This window comes from Salvelinus fontinalis, chromosome 31 (genome assembly GCF_029448725.1).
Source record: "Salvelinus fontinalis isolate EN_2023a chromosome 31, ASM2944872v1, whole genome shotgun sequence".
Lineage (NCBI taxonomy): Eukaryota > Metazoa > Chordata > Actinopteri > Salmoniformes > Salmonidae > Salvelinus > Salvelinus fontinalis.
Window position 1 is genome coordinate 21,887,248 of NC_074695.1, and position 15,795 is coordinate 21,903,042.

The 15,795-nt window shown below is 43.5% G+C and overlaps 1 protein-coding gene across 1 annotated transcript in view; it reads left to right on the plus strand.

The window, feature by feature from the left end:
* LOC129829814 (lysine-specific demethylase 9) overlaps positions 1-15,795 on the plus strand; it is a 75,639-nt gene that overhangs the window by 7,317 nt on the left and 52,527 nt on the right. Inside the window, exon 3 of the mRNA XM_055891750.1 lies at positions 4,557-4,694. Within this exon, the coding sequence (XP_055747725.1) occupies positions 4,557-4,694 (138 nt within the window). The remainder of the gene's footprint in view (positions 1-4,556; positions 4,695-15,795) is intronic.

Genomic DNA, 15,795 nt, shown 5'->3' on the forward strand with positions numbered 1-15,795 from the left:
TGAATACTTTCTGAATGCACTGGATGTACTTATGAACTCAGTGACAGTGATTCTGAGACAACCTGGAACATATCCCAGTCCGCATGAGCAAAACATCTTGAAGCATGGATTCCGATTGGTCGGGCCAGCATTGAATGGACCTTAGTCTTTTACAGGTGAACCGGCATTTGAGTTGTCCCTCATCTCTGGTATATCTTGGCATGCATCATTCAAGACTACATTTTAATTGTGTGCACCGCAATGGACATATAATGCAGAATACTCAGTGTAGAAAACAGTCGGGCCCGCAACCAGAACCTACAGGCCATGGTGAAAACATTTAGACAAAAAAAAGAGGACTTCAGGGGAGTCTCTCAAGTTGGATTTAATTTAATTTACCTTGAATATTGCAGCCCGTTTGTATAGGCTATTCAACAATAAATAGTGGCTGAATTTACAACAATGAATGTGATGTATGCAGAATACAGACCTGTCTGCTTCTCTCACACCACCATGAAGAATAATACCAGTACAAATACACTGCTCAAAAAAATAAAGGGAACACTTAAACAACACAATGTAACTCCAAGTCAATCACACTTCTGTGAAATCAAACTGTCCACTTAGGAAGCAACACTGATTGACAATAAATTGCACATGCTGTTGTGCAAATGGAATAGACAAAAGGTGGAAATTATAAGCAATTAGTAAGACACCCCCAATAAAGGAGTGATTCTGCAGGTGGTGACCACAGACCACTTCTCAGTTCCTATGCTTCCTGGCTGATGTTTTGGTCACTTGAATGCTGGCGGTGCTTTCACTCTAGTGGTAGCATGAGACGGAGTCTACAACCCACACAAGTGGCTCAGGTAGTGCAGCTCATCCAGGATGGCACATCAATGCGAGCTGTGGCAAGAAGGTTTGCTGTGTCTGTCAGCGTAGTGTCCAGAGCATGGAGTCGCTACCAGGAGACAGGCCAGTACATCAGGAGACGTGGAGGAGGCCGTAGAAGGGCAACAGCCCAGCAGCAGGACCGCTACCTCCGCCTTTGTGAAAGGAGGTGCACTGCCAGAGCCCTGCAAAATGACCTCCACCGCCACAAATGTGCATGTGTCTGCTCAAACGGTCAGAAACAGACTCCATGAGGGTGGTATGAGGGCCCGACGTCCACAGGTGGGGGTTGTGTTTACAGCCCAACACTGTGCAGGACGTTTGGCATTTGCCAGAGAAAACACTGAGCACATGTGACAGACGTGACAGAGTCTGGAGACGCCGTGGAGAACGTTCTGTTGCCTGCAACATCCTCCAGCATGACCGGTTTGGCGGTGGGTCAGTCATGGTGTGGGGTGGCATTTCTTTGTGGGGCCGCACAGCCCTCCATGTGCTCGCCAGAGGTAGCCTGACTGCCATTAGGTACCGAGATGAGATCATCAGACCCCTTGTGAGACCATATGCTGACACATGCACATTTGTGGCCTGCTGGAGGTCATTTTGCAGGGCTCTGGCAGTGCACCTCCTTGCACAAAGTCGGAGGTAGCGGTCCTGCTGTGGGTTGTTGCCCTCCTACGGCCTCTTCCACGTCTCCTGATGTACTGGCCTGTCTCCTGGTAGCGACTCCATTTTTTTGAGCAGTGTATATATCACAATTTACATAAGTATTCAGACCCGTTACTCAGTACTTTGATGAAGCAGCTTTGGCAGCGATTACTGTCTTGATTCCTCTTGGGTATGGTGCTACAAGCTTGGCACACCTGTATTTGGGGAGTTTCTCTCATTCTTCTCTGCAGATCCTCTCAAGCTCTGTCAGGTTAGATGAAGAGCATATTTCTTCTGGTCTGTGTGCTTAGGGTCGTTGTCCTGTTGGAAGGTCAACCTTCGCCCCAGTCTGAGGTCCTGAGCGCTCTGGAGCAGGTTTTCATCATGGACCTCTCTTTACTTTGCTCCTTTCATCTTTTCCTCACTACTGACTCGTCTCCCAGTCCCTGCCGCTGAAAAACATTCCCACTGCATGATGCTGCCATCACCATACTTCACCGTAGGGATGGTATTGGCCAGGTGATGAGCAGTGTCTGGTTTCCTCCAGACGTGACACTTTGCATTCAGGCCAAAGAGTTCAATCTTGGTTTCGTCAGAACAGAGAATCTTGTTTCTCATGGTCTGAGAGTCCTTTAGGTACCTTTTGGCAAACTCCAAGCGGGCTGTCATGTGCCTTTTACTGAGTGGCTTCCGTCTGGCCACTCTATTATAAAGGCCTGATTGGTGGAGTGCTGCAGAGATGGTTGTCCTTCTGGAATGTTCTCCCATCTCCACAGAGGAACTCTGGAGCTCTGTCAGAGTGACTATCTGGTTCTTGGTCACCTCCCTGACCAAGGCCCTTCTCCCCCGATTGCTCAGATTGTTCTCGGGGACCTTCAATGCTGCAGAAATGTTTTGGCCCCCTTCCCCAGATCTGTGCCTCGACACAATCCTGTCTCGGAGCTCTAAGGACAATTCCTTCGACCTCATGGCTTGGTTTTTGCTCTGACATGCACTGTCAACTGTAGGACCTTATATAGACAGGTGTGTGGCTTTACAAATAATTTCCAATCAATTGAATTTACCACAGGTGGACTCCAATCAAGTTGTAGAAACATCTCGTTTTTTATTTTTAATACTTTTGCAAAAATGTTTTAAAGAACAGTTTTCGCCGTGACATTATGGGGTGTTGTGTTTTGATTAATGAGGGAAACATGTATTGAATCCATTGTAGAATAAGGCTGTAACTTAAAAGTGAAGGGGTCTGAATACTTTCCAAATGCACTGTATTTCTGCTTCAGGACAAGAGGGAGCCATGAGGAATTAGTTTTGATCAGTCATGGAAATAAAAGTGCTGAAAATAAATTGTTTCAATATTTCAAAATATAAGGAAATAATCTAATAAGGAAAAAATCTGGAGTTTTGGTGCAATTAGAGCCGACTTGCACCAAAATAATATGGCCATAATGTCAAAAATAATATCCCGATATGTAACTGTATCAATGTTTTCCCCCGTCACTTAAATGTGCTGGCAGTGGTCACCAACCCTGGTCCTGGAGAGTTACAGGCTGTGGAGGGTTTTGTTCCATCCCATCGTCAAGACCTCAACCAGCCTGATAAAGTGATTGACTGTGAATCAGGTGTTATAGCTTTGTTTGGGTTATAGCTGTGTACCCACCAGTACTTATCTTAGACAAAGTTATGAATGAGCTCAACAGTCAGTCTGTTAGCTATCCAATAGTTATTTCATTCCAAAGTACACCAATGTTAAGTCTATAGCTGAACTCCTGCCAAGTTTTCCCTGTTGCTCTGCTCCCTAGAGGCCTAATGGAGTGGCTCTAGACTTGTTCCATGACGTTTTCCCTGTTGCTCTGCTCCCTAGAGGCCTAATGGAGTGGCTCTAGACTTGTTCCATGACGTTTTCCCTGTTGCTCTGCTCCCTAGAGGCCTAATGGAGTGGCTCTAGACTTGTTCCATGACGTTTTCCCTGTTGCTCTGCTCCCTAGAGGCCTAATGGAGTGGCTCTAGACTTGTTCCATGACGTTTTCCCTGTTGCTCTGCTCCCTAGAGGCCTAATGGAGTGGCTCTAGACTTGTTCCATGACGTTTTCCCTGTTGCTCTGCTCCCTAGAGGCCTAATGGAGTGGCTCTAGACTTGTTCCATGACGTTTTCCCTGTTGCTCTGCTCCCTAGAGGCCTAATGGAGTGGCTCTAGACTTGTTCCATGACGTTTTCCCTGTTGCTCTGCTCCCTAGAGGCCTAATGGAGTGGCTCTAGACTTGTTCCATGACGTTTTCCCTGTTGCTCTGCTCCCTAGAGGCCTAATGGAGTGGCTCTAGACTTGTTCCATGACGTTTTCCCTGTTGCTCTGCTCCCTAGAGGCCTAATGGAGTGGCTCTAGACTTGTTCCATGACGTTTTCCCTGTTGCTCTGCTCCCTAGAGGCCTAATGGAGTGGCTCTAGACTTGTTCCATGACGTTTTCCCTGTTGCTCTGCTCCCTAGAGGCCTAATAGAGTGGCTCTAGACTTGTTCCATGACGTTTTCCCTGTTGCTCTGCTCCCTAGAGGCCTAATGGAGTGGCTCTAGACTTGTTCCATGACGTTTTACTGTCGTGTTTGACCAGACCAATGGATTCTCATAGGGCTGATACTACCACACACACGGTTTATACAGTGCTCTGTGCAGTTTACACAGACAAATAGACAATTAGTTTAATGCAGCCTTTCCACTGCAATATCCAAGTGCTATTAATGGGTTCAGGGGAGGAAAATGAATGCATGGCACTGCTTGATTATGTTGCACTAACTAACTAGGGTTAGCAAAATGTTGGAAAGCCTTGGACGGCTCCATGCTCACCAAACCATCCATCTAGGTCAGTTTTAGTCCAATATCATAATGATATATTAAAGCCTGAAGCCAATGCACATTGGCATTGCATTAATTTCAGATTGAGCCAAATCAACATTACCTCTCCACCTGTGTGCTGACTGTAGGTGGGTCGGACCAGGCTGGCCCCATGAAACGGAACAGTCTAACCTCTGACCTCTCTTTCTGTTCTGTAGGTGGGGCGGACCTACTGCTCGGGGACGTACCGGGCCGGTCCCATGAGACAGATCAGTCTGGTGGGAGCCATGGCAGAGGAGGTGGGGGACTACTTCCCAGAGTTCTTGGACATGCTGGAGGAGTCCCCCTTTCTGAAGGTCAGAGGATGAGAGAATGGATGTTGGTGCTTGGACTTTATCAAATGATTAATACAAATCAACCTTCTTTCTATTTATTCTTACTAGCCTCCTGGCCATAGTTTTACAACTGAAATGTAGGTCTGTGGTTTATGTGTAGGACCTATAGCTATGGTTGGTTTATGTGTAGGACCTATAGCTATGCTTGGTTTATGTGTAGGCCTATAGCTATGCTTGGTTTATGTGTAGGCCTATAGCTATGCTTGGTTTATGTGTAGGCCTATAGCTATGCTTGGTTTATGTGTAGGACCTATAGCTATGCTTGGTTTATGTGTAGGACCTATAGCTATGCTTGGTTTATGTGTAGGACCTATAGCTATGCTTGGTTTATGTGTAGGACCTATAGCTATGCTTGGTTTATGTGTAGGACCTATAGCTATGCTTGGTTTATGTGTAGGACCTATAGCTATGCTTGGTTTATGTGTGGGACCTATAGCTATGCTTGGTTTATGTGTAGGACCTATAGCTATGCTTGGTTTATGTGTAGGACCTATAGCTATGCTTGGTTTATGTGTAGGCCTATAGCTATGGTTGGTTTATGTGTAGGCCTATAGCTATGGTTGGTTTATGTGTAGGCCTATAGCTATGGTTGGTTTATGTGTAGGCCTATAGCTATGCTTGGTTTATGTGTAGGCCTATAGCTATGCTTGGTTTATGTGTAGGACCTATAGCTATGCTTGGTTTATGTGTAGGACCTATAGCTATGGTTGGTTTATGTGTAGGACCTATAGCTATGGTTGGTTTATGTGTAGGCCTATAGCTATGGTTGGTTTATGTGTAGGACCTATAGCTGTGGTTGGTTTATGTGTAGGCCTATAGCTATGGTTGGTTTATGTGTAGGCCTATAGCTATGGTTGGTTTATGTGTAGGCCTATAGCTATGGTTGGTTTATGTGTAGGCCTATAGCTATGCTTGGTTTATGTGTAGGCCTATAGCTATGCTTGGTTTATGTGTAGGCCTATAGCTATGCTTGGTTTATGTGTAGGCCTATAGCTATGCTTGGTTTATGTGTAGGCCTATAGCTATGCTTGGTTTATGTGTAGGACCTATAGCTATGCTTGGTTTATGTGTATGACCTATAGCTATGCTTGGTTAATGTGTAGGACCTATAGCTATGCTTGGTTTATGTGTAGGACCTATAGCTATGCTTGGTTTATGTGTAGGACCTATAGCTATGCTTGGTTTATGTGTAGGACCTATAGCTATGCTTGGTTTATGTGTAGGCCTATAGCTATGCTTGGTTTATGTGTAGGCCTAAAGCTATGGTTGGTTTATGTGTAGGCCTATAGCTATGGTTGGTTTATGTGTAGGCCTATAGCTATGGTTGGTTTATGTGTAGGACCAATAGCTATGGTTGGTTTATGTGTAGGCCTATAGCTATGGTTGGTTTATGTGTAGGCCTATAGCTATGGTTGGTTTATGTGTAGGCCTATAGCTATGGTTGGTTTATGTGTAGGCCTATAGCTATGCTTGGTTTATGTGTAGGCCTATAGCTGTGGTTGGTTTATGTGTAGGACCTATAGCTATGGTTGGTTTATGTGTAGGCCTATAGCTATGGTTGGTTTATGTGTAGGCCTATAGCTATGGTTGGTTTATGTGTAGGCCTATAGCTATGGTTGGTTTATGTGTAGGACCTATAGCTATGGTTGGTTTATGTGTAGGCCTATAGCTATGCTTGGTTTATGTGTAGGCCTATAGCTAGGCTTGGTTTATGTGTAGGCCTATAGCTATGGTTGGTTTATGTGTAGGCCTATAGCTATGGTTGGTTTATGTGTAGGCCTATAGCTATGGTTGGTTTATGTGTAGGCCTATAGCTATGGTTGGTTTATGTGTAGGCCTATAGCTATGCTTGGTTTCTGTGTAGGCCTATAGCTATGCTTGGTTTATGTGTAGGCCTATAGCTATGCTTGGTTTATGTGTAGGACCTATAGCTATGCTTGGTTTATGTGTAGGACCTATAGCTATGCTTGGTTTATGTGTAGGACCTATAGCTATGCTTGGTTTATGTGTAGGCCTATAGCTATGGTTGGTTTATGTGTAGGCCTATAGCTATGGTTGGTTTATGTGTAGGCCTATAGCTATGGTTGGTTTATGTGTAGGACCTATAGCTAAGGTTGGTTTATGTGTAGGACCTATAGCTATGGTTGGTTTATGTGTAGGACCTATAGCTATGCTTGGTTTATGTGTAGGACCTATAGCTATGCTTGGTTTATGTGTAGGCCTATTTATTTATTTATTTATTTCACCTTTATTTAACCAGGTAGGCAAATTGAGAACACGTTCTCATTTACAATTGCGACCTGGCCAAGATAAAGCAAAGCAGTTCGACACATACAACAACACATAGTTACACATGGAGTAAAACAAACATACAGTCAATAATACAGTGAAAAATAAGTCTATATACAATGTGAGCAAGTGAGGTGAGATAAGGGAGGTGAAGGCAAACAAAATATATATATAAATAAATAAAAATATAAAAAGGCCATGGTGGCGAAGTAAATACAATATAGCAAGTAAAAAATAACACTGGAATGGTTGGTTTGCAGTGGAAGAAGGTGCAAAGTAGAGATAGAAATAATGGGGTGCAAAGGAGCAAAATGAATAAATACAGTAGGTAAAGAGGTAGTTGTTTGGGCTAAATTATAGATGGGCTATGCACAGGTGCAGTAATCTATGAGCTGCTCTGACAGCTGGTGCTTAAAGGTAGTGAGGGAGATAAGTGTTTCCAGTTTCAGAGATTTTTGTAGTTCGTTCCAGTCATTGGCAGCAGAGAACTGGAAGGAGAGGCGGCCAAAGGAAGAATCGGTTTTGGGGGTGACCAGAGAGATATACCTGCTGGAGCGCGTGCTACGGGTGGGCGTTGCTATGGTGACCAGCGAGCTGAGATAAGGGGGGACTTTACCTAGCAGGGTCTTGTAGATGACCTGGAGCCAGTGGGTTTGGCGACGAGTGTGAAGCGAGGGCCAGCCAACGAGAGCGTACAGGTCGCAGTGGTGGGTAGTATATGGGGCTTTGGTGACAAAACGGATGGCACTGTGATAGACTGCATCCAATTTATTGAGTAGGGTTTTGGAGGCTATTTTGTAAATGACATCACCGAAGTCAAGGATCAGCAGGATAGTCAGTTTTACAAGGGTATGTTTGGCAGCATGAGTGAAGGATGCTTTGTTGCGAAATAGGAAATAGGAAGCCGATTCTAGATTTAAATTTGGATTGGAGATGCTTGATGTGAGTCTGGAAGGAGAGTTTACAGTCTAACCAGACACCTAGGTATTTGTAGTTGTCCACATATTCTAAGTCAGAGCCGTCCAGAGTAGTGATGCTGGACAGGCGGGCAGGTGCAGGCAGCGATCGGTTGAAGAGCGTGCATTTAGTTTTACTTGTATTTAAGAGCAATTGGAGGCCACGGAAGGAGAGTTGTATGGCATTGAAGCTCGCCTGGAGGGTTGTTAACACAGTGTCAAGAGAAGGGCCAGAAGTATACAGAATAGTGTCGTCTGCGTAGAGGTGGATCAGAGACTCACCAGCAGCAAGAGCGACATCATTGATGTATACAGAGAAGAGAGTCGGTCCAAGAATTGAACCCTGTGGCACCCCCATAGAGACTGCCAGAGGTCCGGACAACAGACCCTCCGATTTGACACACTGAACTCGATCAGAGAAGTAGTTGGTGAACCAGGCGAGGCAATCATTAGAGAAACCAAGGCTGTCGAGTCTGCCGATGAGGATGTGGTGATTGACAGAGTCAAAAGCCTTGGCCAGGTCAATGAATATGGCTGCACAGTACTGTTTCCTATCGATAGCGGTTAAGATATCGTTTATGACCTTGAGCGTGGCTGAGGTGCACCCATGACCAGCTCTGAAACCAGATTGCATAGCGGAGAAGGTATGGTGGGATTCGAGATGGTCGGTAATCTGTTTGTTGACTTGGCTTTCGAAGACCTTAGAAAGGCATGGTAGGATAGATATAGGTCTGTAGCAGTTTGGGTCAAGAGTGTCTCCCCCTTTGAAGAGGGGGATAACCGCAGCTGCTTTCCAATCTTTGGGAATCTCAGACGACACAAAAGAGAGGTTGAAAAGGCTGGTAATAGGGGTGGCAACAATTTCAGCAGATAGTTTTAGAAAGAAAGGGTCCAGATTATCTAGCCCGGCTGATTTGTAAGGGTCCAGATTTTGCAGCTCTTTCAGAACATCAGCTGACTGTATTTGGGAGAAAGAGAAATGGGGAAGGCTTGGGCGAGTAGCAGGGGGGAGGGCAGTGCTGTTGACCGGGGTAGGGGTAGCCAGGTGGAAAGCATGGCCAGCCGTAGAAAAATGCTTATTGAAATTCTCAATTATAATGGATTTGTCGGTGGTGACAGTATTTCCTATCTTCAGTGCAGTTGGAAGCTGGGAGGAGGTGTTCTTATTCTCCATGGACTTTACAGTGTCCCAGAACTTTTTTGAGTTAGTGTTGCAGGAAGCAAATTTCTGCTTGAAAAAGCTAGCCTTGGCTTTGCTAACTGCCTGTGTATACTGGTTTCTAGCTTCCCTGAAAAGTTGCATATCACGGGGGCTGTTCGATGCTAATGCAGAACGCCATAGGATGTTTTTCTGTTGGTTAAGGGCAGTCAGGTCAGGAGAGAACCAAGGGCTATATCTGTTCCTGGTTCTAAATTTCTTGAATGGGGCATGCTTATTCAAGATGGCGAGGAAGGCATTTAAAAAAAATATCCAGGCATCCTCTACTGACGGGATGAGATCAATATCCTTCCAGGATACCTCGGCCAGGTCGATTAGAAAGGCCTGCTCGCTGAAGTGTTTCAGGGAGCGTTTGACAGTGATGAGTGGAGGTCGTTTGATCGCTGACCCATTACGGATACAGGCAATGAGGCAGTGATCGCTGAGATCTTGGTTGAAAACAGCAGAGGTGTATTTGGAGGGCAAGTTGGTTAGGATGATGTCTATGAGGGTACCCGTGTTTACGGAATTGGGGTGATACCTGGTAGGTTCATTGATAATTTGTGTGAGATTGAGGGCATCAAGCTTAGATTGTAGGATGGCTGGGGTGTTAAGCATGTTCCAATTTAGGTCGCCTAGCGGCACAAGCTCTGAAGATAGATGGGGGGCAATCAGTTCACATATGGTGTCCAGAGCACAGCTGGGGGCAGAGGGTGGTCTATAGCAGGCGGCAACAGTGAGAGACTTGTTTTTAGAGAGGTAGATTTTTAAAAGTAGGAGTTCAAATAGCTATATAGGCCTATAGCTATGGTTGGTTTATGTGTAGGACCTATAGCTATGGTTGGTTTATGTGTAGGCCTATAGCTATGGTTGGTTTATGTGTAGGCCTATAGCTATGGTTGGTTTATGTGTAGGACCTATAGCTATGGTTGGTTTATGTGTAGGACCTATAGCTATGCTTGGTTTATGTGTAGGACCTATAGCTATGCTTGGTTTATGTGTAGGCCTATAGCTATGCTTGGTTTATGTGTAGGCCTATAGCTATGCTTGGTTTATGTGTAGGCCTATAGCTATGCTTGGTTTATGTGTAGGCCTATAGCTATGCTTGGTTTATCTGTAGGCCTATAGCTATGCTTGGTTTATGTGTAGGCCTATAGCTATGCTTGGTTTATGTGTAGGCCTATAGCTAGGGTTGGTTTATGTGTAGGCCTATAGCTAGGGTTGGTTTATGTGTAGGCCTATAGCTATGGTTGCTTTATGTGTAGGCCTATAGCTATGGTTGCTTTATGTGTAGGCCTATAGCTATGGTTGCTTTATGTGTAGGCCTATAGCTATGGTTGCTTTATGTGTAGGCCTATAGCTATGGTTGCTTTATGTGTAGGCCTATAGCTATGGTTGCTTTATGTGTAGGCCTATAGCTATGGTTGGTTTATGTGTAGGCCTATAGCTATGGTTGGTTTATGTGTAGGCCTATAGCTATGCTTGGTTTATGTGTAGGCCTATAGCTATGCTTGGTTTATGTGTAGGCCTATAGCTATGCTTGGTTTATGTGTAGGCCTATAGCTAGGGTTGGTTTATGTGTAGGCCTATAGCTATGGTTGCTTTATGTGTAGGCCTATAGCTATGGTTGCTTTATGTGTAGGCCTATAGCTATGGTTGCTTTATGTGTAGGCCTATAGCTATGCTTGGTTTATGTGTAGAACTATAGCTATGCTTGGTTTATGTGTAGGCCTATAGCTATGCTTGGTTTATGTGTAGAACTATAGCTATGCTTGGTTTATGTGTTGGCCTATAGCTATGCTTGGTTTATGTGTAGGCCTATAGCTATGCTTGGTTTATGTGTAGGCCTATAGCTAGGGTTGGTTTATGTGTTGGCCTATAGCTATGCTTGGTTTATGTGTAGGCCTATAGCTATGCTTGGTTTATGTGTAGAACTATAGCTATGCTTGGTTTATGTGTAGGCCTATAGCTATGCTTGGTTTATGTGTAGGCCTATAGCTATGCTTGGTTTATGTGTAGAACTATAGCTATGCTTGGTTTATGTGTAGGCCTATAGCTATGGTTGGTTTATGTGTAGGCCTATAGCTAGGGTTGGTTTATGTGTAGGCCTATAGCTAGGGTTGGTTTATGTGTAGAACTATAGCTATGGTTGGTTTATGTGTAGAACTATAGCTATGCTTGGTTTATGTGTAGGCCTATAGCTAGGGTTGGTTTATGTGTAGGCCTATAGCTAGGGTTGGTTTATGTGTAGAACTATAGCTATGGTTGGTTTATGTGTAGAACTATAGCTATGGTTGGTTTATGTGTAGGCCTATAGCTATGCTTGGTTTATGTGTAGGCCTATAGCTAGGGTTGGTTTATGTGTAGAACTATAGCTATGGTTGGTTTATGTGTAGAACTATAGCTATGGTTGGTTTATGTGTAGGACCTATAGCTATGCTTGGTTTATGTGTAGGCCTATAGCTATGGTTGGTTTATGTGTAGGCCTATAGCTATGGTTGGTTTATGTGTAGGCCTATAGCTATGCTTGGTTTATGTGTAGAACTATAGCTAGGGTTGGTTTATGTGTAGAACTATAGCTATGCTTGGTTTATGTGTAGGCCTATAGCTATGCTTGGTTTATGTGTAGGCCTATAGCTAGGGTTGGTTTATGTGTAGGCCTATAGCTATGCTTGGTTTATGTGTAGGCCTATAGCTATGCTTGGTTTATGTGTAGGCCTATAGCTATGCTTGGTTTATGTGTAGGCCTATAGCTAGGGTTGGTTTATGTGTAGGCCTATAGCTAGGGTTGGTTTATGTGTAGGCCTATAGCTATGCTTGGTTTATGTGTAGGCCTATAGCTATGCTTGGTTTATGTGTAGGCCTATAGCTATGCTTGGTTTATGTGTAGGCCTATAGCTAGGGTTGGTTTATGTGTAGGCCTATAGCTATGCTTGGTTTATGTGTAGGCCTATAGCTATGGTTGGTTTATGTGTAGGCCTATAGCTAGGGTTGGTTTATGTGTAGGCCTATAGCTATGGTTGGTTTATGTGTAGGCCTATAGCTATGGTTGGTTTATGTGTAGGCCTATAGCTATGGTTGGTTTATGTGTAGGCCTATAGCTAGGGTTGGTTTATGTGTAGGCCTATAGCTAGGGTTGGTTTATGTGTAGAACTATAGCTATGGTTGGTTTATGTGTAGGCCTATAGCTATGGTTGGTTTATGTGTAGGCCTATAGCTATGCTTGGTTTATGTGTAGGCCTATAGCTATGGTTGGTTTATGTGTAGGCCTATAGCTATGGTTGGTTTATGTGTAGGCCTATAGCTATGGTTGGTTTATGTGTAGGCCTATAGCTAGGGTTGGTTTATGTGTAGGCCTATAGCTATGGTTGGTTTATGTGTAGGCCTATAGCTATGGTTGGTTTATGTGTAGGACCTATAGCTATGGTTGGTTTATGTGTAGGCCTATAGCTATGCTTGGTTTATGTGTAGGCCTATAGCTATGCTTGGTTTATGTGTAGAACTATAGCTATGGTTGGTTTATGTGTAGGCCTATAGCTATGCTTGGTTTATGTGTAGAACTATAGCTATGGTTGGTTTATGTGTAGGACCTATAGCTATGCTTGGTTTATGTGTAGGACCTATAGCTATGGTTGGTTTATGTGTAGGCCTATAGCTATGCTTGGTTTATGTGTAGGCCTATAGCTATGCTTGGTTTATGTGTAGGCCTATAGCTATGCTTGGTTTATGTGTAGAACTATAGCTATGGTTGGTTTATGTGTAGGCCTATAGCTATGGTTGGTTTATGTGTAGGCCTATAGCTATGCTTGGTTTATGTGTAGAACTATAGCTATGCTTGGTTTATGTGTAGAACTATAGCTATGGTTGGTTTATGTGTAGGACCTATAGCTATGCTTGGTTTATGTGTAGGCCTATAGCTATGCTTGGTTTATGTGTAGGCCTATAGCTATGCTTGGTTTATGTGTAGAACTATAGCTATGGTTGGTTTATGTGTAGGCCTATAGCTATGCTTGGTTTATGTGTAGAACTATAGCTATGGTTGGTTTATGTGTAGGACCTATAGCTATGCTTGGTTTATGTGTAGGCCTATAGCTATGCTTGGTTTATGTGTAGGCCTATAGCTATGCTTGGTTTATGTGTAGAACTATAGCTATGGTTGGTTTATGTGTAGGACCTATAGCTATGCTTGGTTTATGTGTAGGCCTATAGCTATGGTTGGTTTATGTGTGGGACCTATAGCTATGCTTGGTTTATGTGTAGGCCTATAGCTATGCTTGGTTTATGTGTAGAACTATAGCTATGGTTGGTTTATGTGTAGGACCTATAGCTATGCTTGGTTTATGTGTAGGCCTATAGCTATGGTTGGTTTATGTGTGGGACCTATAGCTATGCTTGGTTTATGTGTAGGCCTATAGCTATGCTTGGTTTATGTGTAGGCCTATAGCTATGCTTGGTTTATGTGTAGAACTATAGCTATGGTTGGTTTATGTGTAGGACCTATAGCTATGCTTGGTTTATGTGTAGGCCTATAGCTATGGTTGGTTTATGTGTGGGACCTATAGCTATGCTTGGTTTATGTGTGGGACCTATAGCTATGCTTGGTTTATGTGTAGGACCTATAGCTATGCTTGGTTTATGTGTGGGACCTATAGCTATGCTTGGTTTATGTGTAGAACTATAGCTATGGTTGGTTTATGTGTAGGACCTATAGCTATGCTTGGTTTATGTGTAGGCCTATAGCTATGGTTGGTTTATGTGTGGGACCTATAGCTATGCTTGGTTTATGTGTAGGCCTATAGCTATGGTTGGTTTATGTGTAGGACCTATAGCTATGCTTGGTTTATGTGTAGGCCTATAGCTATGGTTGGTTTATGTGTAGGACCTATAGCTATGCTTGGTTTATGTGTAGGCCTATAGCTATGGTTGGTTTATGTGTAGGACCTATAGCTATGCTTGGTTTATGTGTAGGCCTATAGCTATGCTTGGTTTATGTGTAGGCCTATAGCTATGCTTGGTTTATGTGTAGGCCTATAGCTATGGTTGGTTTATGTGTAGGACCTATAGCTATGCTTGGTTTATGTGTAGGCCTATAGCTATGCTTGGTTTATGTGTAGGACCTATAGCTATGCTTGGTTTATGTGTAGGCCTATAGCTATGCTTGGTTTATGTGTAGAACTATAGCTATGGTTGGTTTATGTGTAGGCCTATAGCTATGCTTGGTTTATGTGTAGAACTATAGCTATGGTTGGTTTATGTGTAGGACCTATAGCTATGCTTGGTTTATGTGTAGGCCTATAGCTATGCTTGGTTTATGTGTAGGCCTATAGCTATGCTTGGTTTATGTGTAGAACTATAGCTATGGTTGGTTTATGTGTAGGACCTATAGCTATGCTTGGTTTATGTGTAGGCCTATAGCTATGGTTGGTTTATGTGTGGGACCTATAGCTATGCTTGGTTTATGTGTAGGCCTATAGCTATGCTTGGTTTATGTGTAGAACTATAGCTATGGTTGGTTTATGTGTAGGACCTATAGCTATGCTTGGTTTATGTGTAGGCCTATAGCTATGCTTGGTTTATGTGTAGAACTATAGCTATGGTTGGTTTATGTGTAGGACCTATAGCTATGCTTGGTTTATGTGTAGGCCTATAGCTATGGTTGGTTTATGTGTGGGACCTATAGCTATGCTTGGTTTATGTGTAGGCCTATAGCTATGCTTGGTTTATGTGTAGGCCTATAGCTATGCTTGGTTTATGTGTAGAACTATAGCTATGGTTGGTTTATGTGTAGGACCTATAGCTATGCTTGGTTTATGTGTAGGCCTATAGCTATGGTTGGTTTATGTGTGGGACCTATAGCTATGCTTGGTTTATGTGTGGGACCTATAGCTATGCTTGGTTTATGTGTAGGACCTATAGCTATGCTTGGTTTATGTGTGGGACCTATAGCTATGCTTGGTTTATGTGTAGAACTATAGCTATGGTTGGTTTATGTGTAGGACCTATAGCTATGCTTGGTTTATGTGTAGGCCTATAGCTATGGTTGGTTTATGTGTGGGACCTATAGCTATGCTTGGTTTATGTGTAGGCCTATAGCTATGGTTGGTTTATGTGTAGGACCTATAGCTATGCTTGGTTTATGTGTAGGCCTATAGCTATGGTTGGTTTATGTGTAGGACCTATAGCTATGCTTGGTTTATGTGTAGGCCTATAGCTATGGTTGGTTTATGTGTAGGACCTATAGCTATGCTTGGTTTATGTGTAGGCCTATAGCTATGCTTGGTTTATGTGTAGGCCTATAGCTATGCTTGGTTTATGTGTAGGCCTATAGCTATGGTTGGTTTATGTGTAGGACCTATAGCTATGCTTGGTTTATGTGTAGGCCTATAGCTATGCTTGGTTTATGTGTAGGACCTATAGCTATGCTTGGTTTATGTGTAGGACCTATAGCTATGCTTGGTTTATGTGTAGGACCTATAGCTATGCTTGGTTTATGTGTAGGACCTATAGCTATGCTTGGTTTATGTGTAGGACCTATAGCTATGCTTGGTTTATGTGTAGACCTATAGCTATGCTTGGTTTATGTGTAGGACCTATAGCTATGCTTGGTTTATGTGTAGGA